The sequence below is a fragment of the Stomoxys calcitrans genome, chromosome 1 (assembly GCF_963082655.1).
Source record: "Stomoxys calcitrans chromosome 1, idStoCalc2.1, whole genome shotgun sequence".
Taxonomy (NCBI): domain Eukaryota; kingdom Metazoa; phylum Arthropoda; class Insecta; order Diptera; family Muscidae; genus Stomoxys; species Stomoxys calcitrans.
Window position 1 is genome coordinate 123568720 of NC_081552.1, and position 14235 is coordinate 123582954.

Genomic DNA, 14235 nt, shown 5'->3' on the forward strand with positions numbered 1-14235 from the left:
CACCACACTAAATATATAGACTGGCAAATTAGTTCTTTACCACAGAAAATCGTTTAATATGGCAATTTGGTTTGTTTAAAAAAAAAAAAACTAAATGATGACTCTTTAAAAGGTAGTCATATAGTCATTTAAAGACATCTACCACATGATGATCAATGTTATTGACGTTAAGCCACTTCAAGCTAGTAGTAGCAGTAACATTTAACTTAGCGCCATCTACTGGTTGTTTTCAAATAGATTTAGTTGATCCAATTGAAAACAGCCAAAATGGCGCTAATTGGGAGAAGCAAACATGTACAGAAGGAAGGCAGAGGGGTGAAGACTGATCATACAGCATTTATCTTCGTTATGACTTTGTTGCACTTGTTTGCGGTATTATTTTTCAACTTTCCCACTCTAAGACGGGCTTTATAAATAGTTTCCAAAAAACACCAGATTTCGGAGATGGGTACGGCGAGTTAAGCGAAATTTTATTAGCACACTTTTTTATCAGAATCTGAAAACCCCACCCCAAAACCTCCCAAACGGATTATAGACCAATTCCTACAATATGGGTATCAAATTAAAGGCATTTGAGAGTAAAAAGCGAATCTGATATCAAATTGAGGGACTAAGTGTTGCGTGGGTCACCCTACCCACAAAAAATCCTCAAATCGGACATATTTACGACCATGGCAGTATAAATCTTAGATGACAGGGAGTAGAGCACGAAATTGACTCCCACTTTTGAGACCAAGTCTCTGGGGATCCACCACACACTTAAACAGGAATTTTACTTATTGGGGTTTAAATATAAGATATTTGTGGGTAGAAAATCCAGAAAATTGTAATATATTCTCAACTGAAATTTGGCAGAAATCTCCAAATTAAGAGTACTTTTCTCCAAAATAGCATTATCGGGCGCATCAGAGCGGGCCGGGCTCAGCTAGTCTATTATATCACAATGAAATTGTTGCGCTTTGTTTGTTTGTTTGGTTATTTGTTTGTTTGTCTGTTCCGTATAGACTCAAAAACAGCTAAACCGATTTTCATGAAATGTTCACGGATGGTAGAGTTTGGGTCCCCGGTGAAAATAGAGTACAACATTTTTTGTATCCGAAGGGGTCGGCGGACCCTCCCTCGTACCCCAATTTTAAAAAACGCCAGATCTCGGAGATGCGTGCACCGATTTAAGCGAAATTGTATGCCACCTTACGGTACCCCAAAAACACCAAATTGGCAAAAACTTTTGGGGTCAAATAACCTGGGGGGACGCCCCATTCCAAAACCCTTCCGAACGGACATGTGTAGCGATTGGGAAAATATGGGTATGAATGAAAGGTATTTAATGGTAGAGTACGAATTTGGTATATAAATTTCACTCTTAATTTTTCGGGGGTCCCCCACCCCCAAATAAATCCAAGAGGTATTAAGGTATTTAAGAGTAGAACTTGGCATTAAAATGTTACGCCAAGTATTGGGGGACCCCACCCCCAAAAACACCACCTAACAGGACACTTTAACCGCTTTGAGCAATATGGGTATCAAATGAAAGTTATTTAGAAGTAGAATACAAAAATTTGACACAATTTTTTTTTTTGTGTCTGGCAAAAGACAAACTTACCAATTGGGATATTATGGATATCAAATGAAAGCTATTTAAAGGTAGACTAGAATGCTGATATAAAATTTATTCCTTGGTGTCTGAGGCGCGTCCCCATCCCCCAAAACCTCTCATCAGGACATATTTACCGATTGGGGCATGGCTATCAAACGAAAGATGTTTGGAATCTGAGTACACATTTGTTATAAGAATTTGGTCCAAAGTGTCTAAGTATATATTTCCATAGAACAGTAGATCGCGACAATTAAAGACTCAAATAAATTGTCGATTGATTCTTAGCGTTGGGAGGATAGACCCTCTCCTCCCAATAAATGCAACGCCAAACTGTCTATCCTACCCAAAAAAGGAATTAAAAATAATATATGAAGGCCGATCAGGATAGAATAGGACAGAAATAAATTAATTAGTGTTAATCTGAACGAGACCTGTAGCCCTGAATATCTAGATAGCCTCCTTCAAAATGCTTGAGATTATGGGGTTCAAACAAAATCGTGCCCTAGCACGATGCTGATATTATTTCAGGTTCCGCCTCTAAATTCCCTTTACACCGGTCATGATTTTCTTCTATGGCGACAAATAATAGGTATTTGATAGTAGAAAACGAATTTGATATCGAATTTTGAGGCCAAATGTTTGGGGGTCGTGTCACCCCATAAACTCCCCCTAAACCAATGGGAATTGGAGCTCAAATTAAAGACATTTGAGAGTAGAGCACGATGCTGATATTTTTTCAGAGGTAAGTGCGTGGGTGCCCGCCCCACTCTACATACCTCTCAAGCTGGACATATATATGATTATGGCAAAAAGGGGCTCAAATCGGTATCTGTTTCATTTCCAAGTGTTTCAGGGACCAAAAACTTCCCTCAAACCACACTTATATACCGACTATAGCAATATGTAGCTCTAATGTGGTTTTTGAGAGTGGAGTTTGAATCTGATAACCACCTTCGGGGCAAAGAGTTTGGCTGCTCCCATCCACCATTAAATTCAAGAGAATGAAGTAGATCTAACATCCAAACTTTAATGGGTTAGGGTTGGATATCAAGGGGGCCTCCCCATCTCCAAAGCCACCAACCAAATGGAATATTAACAAATAATGACAATATGAGACTCAAATAAAAGGTATTTGAGACCAGAGCACGAATCTTATATATGGAGATCTGCCTCACCCCCATACCGGACATATTTACCGACCATAGCAATATAAGGCTCCAATGAAAGGTATTTGGGAGAAGAGCACGAATATAATATCCACATGTCGCGAAATATCTGAAAGGCCAAATAGCAGGACTTATTTTCTGACGTGACCGTATAGGACTCAGATAAAATAAGAGAGTGAAAGAAGGCGCAGTGGAGCGGGCCCTATTTAGCTATTATTATATGAAACGTAAAACGCTAATGAAATTGACAAGGGGACAAAAAAGTTTACAACTGTGCAATAAAGCAGAAATCTGTTCCTATTTTTGATTTTTAGTCATATTTCCTTTTCTTATTTATCTCCAACAGACAAGGAAAACTGTTCTACTTATAAGGCCATGATCCAAATTATTAGCATATAAGGTAATAGTTAGATACAATTTTTACCGGACACCTTTTTAAAGGGTGATTTTTTTGAGGTTAGGAGTTTCATGCATTAGTATTTGACAGATCACGTGGGATTTCAGACATGGTGTCAAAGAGAAAGATGCTCAGTATGCTTTGACATTTCATCATGAATAGACTTACTAACGAGCAACGCTTGCAAATCATTGAATTTTATTACCAAAATCAGTGTTCGGTTCGAAATGTGTTCATTCACCGTAACGTTGCGTCCAACAGCATCTTTGAAAAAATACGGTCCAATGATTCCACCAGCGTACAAACCACACCAAACAGTGCATTTTTCGGGATGCATGGGCAGTTCTTGAACGGCTTCTGGTTGCTCTTCACTCCAAATGCGGCAATTTTGCTTATTTACGTAGCCATTCAACCAGAAATGAGCCTCATCGCTGAACAAAATTTGTCAAAATTTGAACACATTTCGAACCGAACACTGATTTTGGTAATAAAATTCAATGATTTGCAAGCGTTGCTCGTTAGTAAGTCTATTCATGATGAAATGTCAAAGCATACTGAGCATCTTTCTCTTTGACACCATGTCTGAAATCCCACGTGATCTGTCAAATACTAATGCATGAAAATCCTAACCTCAAAAAAATCACCCTTTACAAGGAAAGTTCGAAGAAGACTTTAGGGACATCATTTAAGGTAAACATTTATTTTTTCAAAATATTAAACAATTATAGCTGATTAATATTTTTTGTTTGTTTGCGTAAAATTTTATGGAAATAAAGTTACTTAAAACAATTGACCGACACAAACAAAAACCTATTGAAATCGTAAAACTAGTTTGGGAGCAAACGAAAATGGGCTCAAAAGAAGATATTTCATCTTAAATCTGAAGTTGAAGGATTTGAAAGAATGGGATCAGTCAATTGTGTGTTGGCAAGTAGTAAAAAATTTAGCTCTAACTTTATGACCAAACGTCACCGCCGATGGGTAATTGCAACCAGTAGCGACCAAAATTTGAATTAAAAATTTAAGGTATCTTCACCAATTTCACCGTAACAAAAGAATTTTGTTAAATGCCTGAAATCGGAGGCGAACTCTGCAACATATTTTAGTTGACTACACAGCCGCCCTCGACAGCCCTATACGTTCAAATTTCAGTACCTTGATAGGTACTTGCGAATGCAGGCGAGGCGGTATTTGGAATGTTTGAGAGAAAAATTCTTCGTAAAATATATGCACCAGTATGCTAATAGGAGAATTTGACTTCGTATGAACCACGAGCTATATGAGCTGTATGACGACGATAGCATTGTGAAACGCATTTAAATACAACGTTTGCTTTGCCTAGGTCATGTTGTCAGAATGGATGAAAATCTCCAGCAAAGAAGTCTTTTGAAGGCGACCTAATAGAAATCGCATAAGGGAAAGACCAAAACTCTGATGGAGTGACCAAGTGGAGAGAGACATCTCAAACCCGGGTGTCGGAGAAGAAGAAGCGTAGAAGATGGAGGCGCTTCGAAATCTAGTCTACGCCCGGCTAGAGGAATAAATTTTCTGTAATGGCCATCTAAAGTAATATCTATTTATGGAGTGGATTTGATGTGGATATTGGAGAGTATAAACCATTTGGAGCCATATCAGAAATTTCAGCCAACTCGGGCATATATTGAATCTTAGACCTACATCAATTTGAAGCACATGTGCAAAATTTAAAGTGGTTATATTTATTCGTTCGGCCCATCCTATAGTGGTGGTTATAAATGTGTGAAAAGAGATTTTAGTTATTTTTCGCCAAAAATGTATTACAGTTTTGTCTTTATAAATGCATTTTAACTTAAACCCTTTAATTTGCCTTGTTTTTTAAAGAATGCTAAAACCTTCTGGTCTCTAGAGACTTTTTCAACTTTATTTTACCTGGTATTACACTATATATTCTTGTCTAATGACATTTCACTTTTTATGTATCATTGGTGTTTTATTATGTCTGTCAAAATTGTCAATTTACATATGATTTATTATTTTTAATATCACACTAGTATATGTTATTTGTGTATGACAAAACTTAAAAATGTAACAACAGATCATATTTTAATGCGTAACAATTGTTACAGTTATGAGAAAGCTGGTCGAATCTTTATGTTGTGAAAACAACCGTTTTATTTATTTGTGCTTACAGCTGTGAAAACAATTTAATTTAACGTTGTTTTCATCAGACTGACAGCAAAACTCCTTTTGCTCCTGTTCCATAGAGGAATGTTCATGGGCAACATTTGCATTTTGCCAGCAAAAACAGATGATTTATTTATGTTTTTGTCAGAAGACATAGAGCACCGCTCTAATCGAAAGAATAATATATGCTATTTGAAATGTGATTGTCTTATGTTAGTTTCATTCTTATCACACTATGCGTGCATCTTTAACAACACTAAAATTTGACATGTCATAAGTCAAGAACATATACATATATATATATATATATACATATACATATATAGAGCCTTCAGCTATAGCATCAATGTTTTATTTTCGTAGAACGTCAAAACGTCATGCATTTTATAAATTAATTGTTGTGAATCTATTAAAACCTTTTTGCGTTAACGTTCGGTGAAATCCCGTGGTACCTCATCTAAATGGTTATGTCTTGCATTGCGATAATGATAGTTATGAGGCAAACATATCATTAGTTTCGGTTTTTCGGATGTAAAAATGGCATAAGCTACACTCAGAAAGCATTAAGTTCCTCTATTACACTATATTGGACTATATCTTGATATAGGCCTCATATAAATCTCCTGCTATATCGTCTTAAACATTGAAAATGTGTGTTTGTTATCCAAATTCACTGAAATTTGGAACAGTTAATTGTATTAGGTTCCTGAATTTTCGTACTAAATATGTCCTAAGTCGGACCATATTTGATTTCGACTGCTATATAGATCGATCTCTTGATTTATGGTCGTGACCCTATTAAGAACACAATTATTACGCGGTTCCTATAAAATTTTTAAGCAATTCACTGGACATCCGTGAAGATGTAAAACATACAATACATATTGCTACCATATAGACCAATGTGAAATCTGGATAATGTTAATATATTCGTAGTGTTGAGTTTCCAAAAGTTCGGCCAAGACGAATTTAACTCGCGTTTGCTTGTTTGATGGACATTTTTAAATAATTTCCGATATAGATTTTAAAAATTAACAGAACGATTAAGAAACATAAAAATTAGGAGGCACAAAATTTTGAAAATTAAAAAAAAACAAGATATGGTCCGGTTTGGACCACAATTAAATTATATGTTGGAGACCTGTGTAAAATGTCAGCCAATTCGAATAAGAATTGCGCCCTTTGTGGGCTCAAGAAGTAAAATAAAGAGATCGATTTATATGGGAGCTATATCAGGCTATAAACCGATTCAGACCATAATAAACACGTATGTTAATGGTCATGAGAGAATCCGTCGTACAAAATTTCAGGCAAATCGGATAATAATTGCGACCTCTAGAGGCTCAAGAAGTCAAGATCCCAGATCGGTTTATATGGCAGCTATATCAGGTTATGAACCGATTTGAACCATATCTGGCACAGTTGTTGGATATCATAACAAAATACTACGTGCCAAAATTCATTCAAATTGGATAAGAATTGCGCCCTCTAGAGGCTCAAGAAGTCAAGACCCAAGATCGGTTTATATGACAGCTATATAAGGTTATGGACCGATTTCAACCATACTTGGCACAGTTGTTGCATATCGTAACAAAACACGTCGTGCAAGATTTCATTCCAATCGGATAAGAATTGCGCACTCTAGAGGCTCAAGAAGTCAAGACCCAAGATCGGCTCATATGACAGCTATATCAGGTTATGGACCGATTTAAACCATACTTGGCACAGTTGTTGGATGTCATAACAAAACACGTCGTGCAAAATTTCATCCCAATCGGATAAGAATTGCGTACTCTAGAGGCTCAAGAAGTCAAGACCCCAGATCGGTGTACATGGCAGCTATATCAGGTTATGAACCGATTTGAACCATACTTGGCACAGTTGTTGGATATAATAACAAAACACGTCGTGCAAAATTTCATTCCAATCGGATAAGAATTGCGCACTCTAGAGGCTCAAGAAGTCAAGACCCAAGATCGGTTTATATGGCAGCTATATCAGGTTATGGACCGATTTGAACCATACTTATCACAGTTGTTGGATGGCATTACAGAACACGTCGTGCAAAATTTCATCCCAATCGGATAAGAATTGCGCACTCTAGTGGCTCAAGAAGTCAAGACCCAGGATCGGTTTATATGGCAGCTATATCAAAACATGGACCGATATGGCCCATTTACAATACCAACCGACCTACACTAATAAGAAGTATTTGTGCAAAATTTCAAGCGTCTAGCTTTACTCCTTCGGAAGTTAGCGTGCTTTCGACAGACAGACGGACGGACGGACGGACGGACGGACGGACGGACGGACGGACAGACGGACGGACATGGCTAGATCGACATGAAATTTCACGACGATCAAGAATATATATACTTTATGGGGTCTCAGACGAATATTTCGAGTAGTTACAAACAGAATGACGAAATTAGTATACCCCCCATCTTATGGTGGAGGGTATAAAAATTATTTCGAAAGTAGCACGTGAGCCGTCCCACGCCCAAAACCCACCTAAAACCACGTTTACCCTAGAGGCCACGTCCATTTGTTTTGAGATAATCTCCAAAACCCGTTAACACTACGATTAAAGTGATTTGTATTTGTCAACAGGGATGTGTTTTTATTGTGATAAACATTTTTATTGTTTTCATCATATATATTGTGGTCAGCAATTAAATAGGTGAAACAATTATTTTTTAAATTTAACTGCAAATTTTATAATTAGAATAAGATATTGAGAAATAGTGATGTCCAAAACTTCCGGTAATAACCGGTATTCAATACAAACACAGTGTTGCATTTTATTTTGAAGGAGATTTGCTGCAAATCCCCTCAAATTAGTAGATTTGCTCATTTTAAAATGCATGGGAAACCTCATTGCAAAACACGAGATTTCCGAAATCTCATCGATAATCTAGATTTGCTCTAATTGTAAACATAGTTTAACAGGAAAAATATACCGATTGGTGCTATATGGTAATTTGAAAAAGAATACATATCTGATAATTAAAATAGGGTGTCGCCCCACCCCAAAAACACTTCAAAACGGACACATGTATCCATCGTTTCTAAATGGATCTCAAATGAAAGGTGTTAGAGAGATGACTAAGAATCTGGCATAAATGATTAGGACAAAGTGTCTGGGGGCCGTCCCTACCATCAAAAACATCCAACAGGATATGTAGGCTCGGGATCTGATATTAATACTAGAGACCAAATATCTGGGCGGATGAATCACACGTATCAGGTTGGCAAGATCATATTGTCCATATGAATGAAGAAAAAAACTTTAATGAAGAAGAAAAACATTTAATTTGAATCAAAACATTAAAAATTAAATTGGTCCGAATCGGTCCATTATTTGATATAGAAGGAACAGTTATCTGAATTTTTTCACAACAATATCGGTTAACAAATTACCACATAATGGCAATATTAGTCCAAATCGGACAAACATATGTATGGAAGCTACACTGCCACTCAATTGAATAGAACATATTCAATTAATACACCAATCCTAATTATATTCTCAAAATTGTAATAGAAATTGGTAGTAAACTATATCGTTATTTTTTAAAACTTGCCTAATTTCAAAATAAAATATTAAAAATCTATTCTTTTTAGTATAATTAAGGACAATATAATAAAAACAATACCAGTAAACAATACCAGTAAAAAATTTGGATTATTGGAATAGAATTTCCTACGATTTAATCAGTTCTTGATTAAAAGTTATTGATAAACGTTCACAAAAAATTAAAGTTTTAGCAAAACAGGGTTAAAAAAAAACAAAAATTGGTTAATCGGTCGAGCTATGTCCTCGAGTGTTAAAGAAGAAGCCAAATTATAGCCTATACCGAATTTCGATTTTCAACTCACTATATGCCAAAAAACACAAGCTGAGGTTGAAAAGTTATTCAATAATAATAATAAAAGGGCGCTATATATGTATAGTCCAAAAACTACCTTGTCGACCGAGAGATATGCTGTTGTCCGTTGGCATTATCGTACTCCCGCCATCAATTTGGCTTAATATTGTGTTGGGGGTAAAAATATTAGACGTTATTTCTTCACGACTTATTGTAGTAATTTGCCCTTTTACCGCCAGCTTTGTCCAAAATGTGAATGTAGTATAGTACGTAATAGGCGATTGTGCATTCGATATTTGGTCGGTTTCCACAGGGTTTCCATACGTTTCTGTCATCGTTGTGGTGACTGTTTCAAGATGGCTAAAAACGTCAGATTTTTCGCCCGAGTAAACCGTAGTGAAAAACGTCTGAGTTGTAAAGCCAGTTTGAACAAGTAACGTGGCAGAAGGAGTGCTGATTTCGGAATCGGAAGTAATCTCGTTTAACAAATCAACTTTTTCAGGTTTGTGGATGGGAATATTTGATAATTGCACGGCATCAGGGACAGGTAGAACCATTGCAGGCATTGTGGAACTTTCTTCATTCTGCTTAATGTCGCTTAATTGGGCGACAGTCGAAACATTTGATGCTTTAGGCAGTGTTTCGATAATTATATCTTGACTGTATGCGATCATGTCATAAGGCTTGGTGCTATTTACACTCTCTGCGAAAACTGCACTATGTGCAACCACTGTAGAATCGGATCCAGAGTAAATGGTCGTGTAAAACGTATACGTTGTAAATAACCGTGTTAGATCTTCATCGTCAGCCTTATTCGTGGAATTAAAAAGCTGATAACAACTGCTACATTGTAGCACGTTGTCTCCGATATTATCAATTTCATATGCCTTCACGTCTAACCTGAATGTTTGTAGAAATTCATCTGGATATTTGTTTTGAGTAGTTGGCACAACAAGCCCAGAATAGGATGGTGACAAGTTCTTGGCGGAAATAACTACAGACGATAAAACATCAGTTTGACTCAGGAGGATGGATGTTTGGCTTTGGAACAAAGTTGTGAAATACGTGTAAACAGTATAGAATGTTTTATAAATTACTTCCGAGTCTGCGCTAGACTCCAAAGTGCCACTTTCGTCGACGTATACCAAAGGTGTGTGCGGGTTGATCGCATTATCGTCCATTATATTTACGATTTGTTTATTGTCCAAATTGCCTTGGTCTTCTTTATATACTATTATATCCAGATTTGACTTGTTTTGACCAGCAACGTGCAACTCCGATTGAAACTCTGAGAATTTAGCCGAAGTCATATGCGATGATTTTGTCGTTAGAAAGCTTTCATCTGATTCAATAGTAGAACTGGAATTTTGTTTCAAGTCTATCAAACCATCAAATCCATTCAAGGAAGTGTCCTGCTTTGTGGTTGAACCTATGTCAGTATGTAATATTTTTGAGGATTGCAATTTACCTTGCAATTCTTCAGAGAGTTCTCCATTACTAGACACTTTTGATGGGCTTATTAAGCTTTGAATCATATTGTCTTGCTGTTGTTCATTTGTTCGCGAATCAATAATTATGTCGTTTTGAAAATGGTTATCCGTTATCGGAGTAAATTCAGGATGAGGACCGACAGACTCCAGGTCTTTCCACACTTGTGTGTTTCGCTTTTCGTTATCGGGTACCATAGCACTTGCGTCTAAAACTGCTGACGTTGGTAAATCATTTTCCACTTTCTCAGTTATTTGCACTGATTCTGAATCGCCGCTCATGTTAGGCATATTTGTTTCGAACAACGGATTCATCTCACTGGGAGAAAAAATAATTACGCTCTCCCCTACCATTGTAGTAAAATCGGCGAATCCATAATATATTACTGTAGACAGATTACGATGAAATGCAAAGTTGGAAGCAGCATTTGTAGTACAGTTTGCATGTGTAGTACAACTATTTTTCTTAGTTTTTGAAGCCGTACGAAAATCGGATAACTTTTCTTGTGAATTTAACTTTGGGTCAATTGGTGTTGATTTATTAGAGTAAAAAATTCTCTCTGGATTAATGTAGTTGGCGAAAGTGTGCCCATCTGAGAAGATATGGGAATCCAAAGGGGCCGCCGTACCGTAAAGTACTCTTGAACTCTTTTTCGTAACATGTGAGTACGTTTTGGAATTTCCTGGTGTTTTGAGAATAACTTCGGTTGCATACTCGGTTGTGAGACCATCCAGAATGAAGGTTCTAGCTGTTGATGCTGAAATTCAAAAAATAAAAAAAAAGAAGTTAATTACTTTTTGAATTTAAAATGGTAGAAATAAGCGCAGTGTCTTTAGCTTATGGGAATTTACAACTGTTTTTATTTTATTATGCAAAAGGGACAAGCTCATTAAATCAAACACACCTATTTAGCAAGGGACACACCAGTAGGGATCTTGAGGGTTTTGGATCCCCCTTAACTCTAGGCAATATGGGTACCAAATGAAAGGTATTAAGGTGTAGATTATGAAAATGCACTTTTTACATATTATTCAAAGTTTAGAATGAAGAGGAGGAGGTTGATGATGAGTATGAAGACATCACATCGTGGGTGTAAATGAAGCCCACATTAAATTTACTCCTGAGAGCATTAAAATGTGATTGTCGCATCCACGTGGCAGCGTCAAGGACAACAATAGAGAACACGTCTCTCGAGGGGGCACTAGGGGATCGAGTAACCTTTGCTCCAGAATCAGACAGAAACACGTTACTGGACTCAAAACTAGGTTGTGCTTCCTATAAAGTAAAATTTTCCGCAAATCTCGCCATTTCGTTTGTAAAACCTCGAAATATTTATAATAAACTAGCTGACCCGGGCCCGCTCCGCTGCGCCTTCTTTTACTTTATATGGAACAAATTTTCGTTGGAATACATTCTTAAAGTACTTTATTTCAGCCCGCTACTCTCATAATATTTGATTTAGGGGTGTTTTCGGGGGTGAGGTGGTCCCCCAGGCACTTGGCCCTGAAAAAATATCAGCATAGTGCTCTTCTTTCATAAACCATTTATTTAAACCCCATATTGCCATTGATTTAGGGGAGTTTATACGATGAGGCGTCCCCCAAACACATGGCCCAAAATAGGTTATCAAATTCGTTTTCTAATCTTAAATACCACATATTGGCATGGTCGAAAAATTTTTTCCATTTGGGGGGCGTTTTGGGAAAGGGGTGATGCCCTTAATACATGGTCCTGAATTTGGATATCAAATTCGTATTCTTCTCCCAAGTATCTTCATTTGAGCCCCATTTCGCGATGGTCACTAAAAAATTGCTGCTTGTGGGGTATTTTGGGAAAGGGGTAGAACCCCAGAAAATTGGTTCCGAAAATGGGTATCCATTCTTGTTCTACCCCCTTGAAAATATATATCGGTTTCGTGCTCCACTCTTATTTGGGCCTCATATTGCAAAAGTCAGCAAATACTTACTATTTGGTTGGTGTTGTCGGGGTGGGGTGGCCCCATGGACACTTTTCCCAAATATTGATATCAGATTCGTGCTTTACTCCTAAAGACCTTTCATTTGAGCCCCATATGGATATGGTCGTTAATTTGTCCCCTTTGGTGGATGTTCTTGGGGAGAGGCGGCCCCCCAAACACTTGGTCCCACATTTGGATATCAGTTTCTAATTTTACACTAAAAATACCTTTCATTTAAACCCCATATTCTCATGGACAGTAAATAAGTCCTGTTTGGGGGGTGTTTTGGAGAAGGGGTGGACTCCCAGAAACGTGGTCCTACATTTGGATATCAGATTCGTATTCTACTCGCAAATACCTTTCATTTGAGTCCCATATTGCCATGATCGGTAAATATGTCCGATTTAGGGATGTTTTGGGGGTTGAGTGGTGTTGGGTGGTGTTGGGTGGTGTTGGGTGGTGTTGGGTGGTGTTGTGGGGGTGGGGTGGTCCCATAGACACTTTTCCCGAATGTTGATATCAGATTTGTGCTTTACTCCCAAAGACCTTTCATTTGAGCCCCATGTGGTAGTAAATGTGTCCCCTTTGGGGGAGGTTTTTGGGGAGAGGCGGCCCCCCAAACACTTGGTCTCATATTTGGATATCAGATTCGAATTCTACACTCAAATACCTTTTATTTAAGCCCCATATTCCCATGGTCAGTAAATAAGTCCTGTTTGGGTGTTTGGGGAAGGGGTGGACCCCCAGAAACGTGGTCCCACATTTGGATATCAGATTCGTATTCTACTATCAAATACCATTCATTTGAGTCCCATATTGCCATGGTCGGTAAATATGTCCGATTTAAAGGTGTTTTGGGGGTTGGGGTGGTCCCCCTAGCACTTGGTTCGACAATTGGATATCAGATACGTTTTCTTATCCTATATACCTTTCATTTGAGTCCCATATTGTCGTGATAGGACTAAATATGTGTTTGGTAGATTTTAGGGTGGGGCGGCCCCCTAGGTACCCCATCCGAAATTTGGATACTAAATTTTTATTTTTAGGGTACTATATGAGACCACACAAAATTTCGCTTAAATCGCACCACCCATCTCCGAGACCTGGCGTTTCTGAAAATTAGGGTAAGGGGGAGGGTCCGCCCCCCCCCTTTAGATATCAAAAAATGTAGTACCCCATTTTCACCACGGGTTCATTATGCACCATCTGTGAAAATTTCAAGAAAATCGGTTCAGCCGTTTCTGAGTCTATAAGGAACACACAAACAAACACAAATTGAATTTTATATATAAGATATTCTTAATAGACTAAGTATTTAGAGTCAATCTACCCATATCCGTCCGTGCGTTCAACAGGGAGACGAAATCACAAAACCGTCGCAACAAATATCTTCTACTTCTTATTGTGGGTCGTTTGCTGTCCAATATTGGCCATACTGGGTAGACTGATTTTAATTTAAAAAAAAAATGTAAATAATGTACATAAAAATTTTTTCGTACTATGTACGTTTCTAAGGGGATTAATGGGCCCACTTATTCCAGAACTTGGCTTTCAAACTGTTCGAAAACCGAGCTTCTTCAAAAGCGTGTGCAAGTTTT

The 14235-nt window shown here is 37.6% G+C and overlaps 1 protein-coding gene across 2 annotated transcripts in view; it reads right to left on the reverse strand.

Moving 5' to 3' along the window:
• The window catches only part of LOC106093825 (uncharacterized), an 80570-nt gene that overhangs the window by 25340 nt on the left and 40995 nt on the right, over window positions 1-14235 (reverse strand). The window contains exon 2 of one of the 2 annotated variants that reach the window (XM_059360140.1): window positions 10661-11437. In XM_059360140.1, the coding sequence (XP_059216123.1) occupies window positions 10661-11437 (777 nt within the window). Of the gene's footprint in view, window positions 1-9289; window positions 11438-14235 lie in introns of both variants that reach the window. The other variant, XM_059360139.1, reaches the window with a different exon arrangement.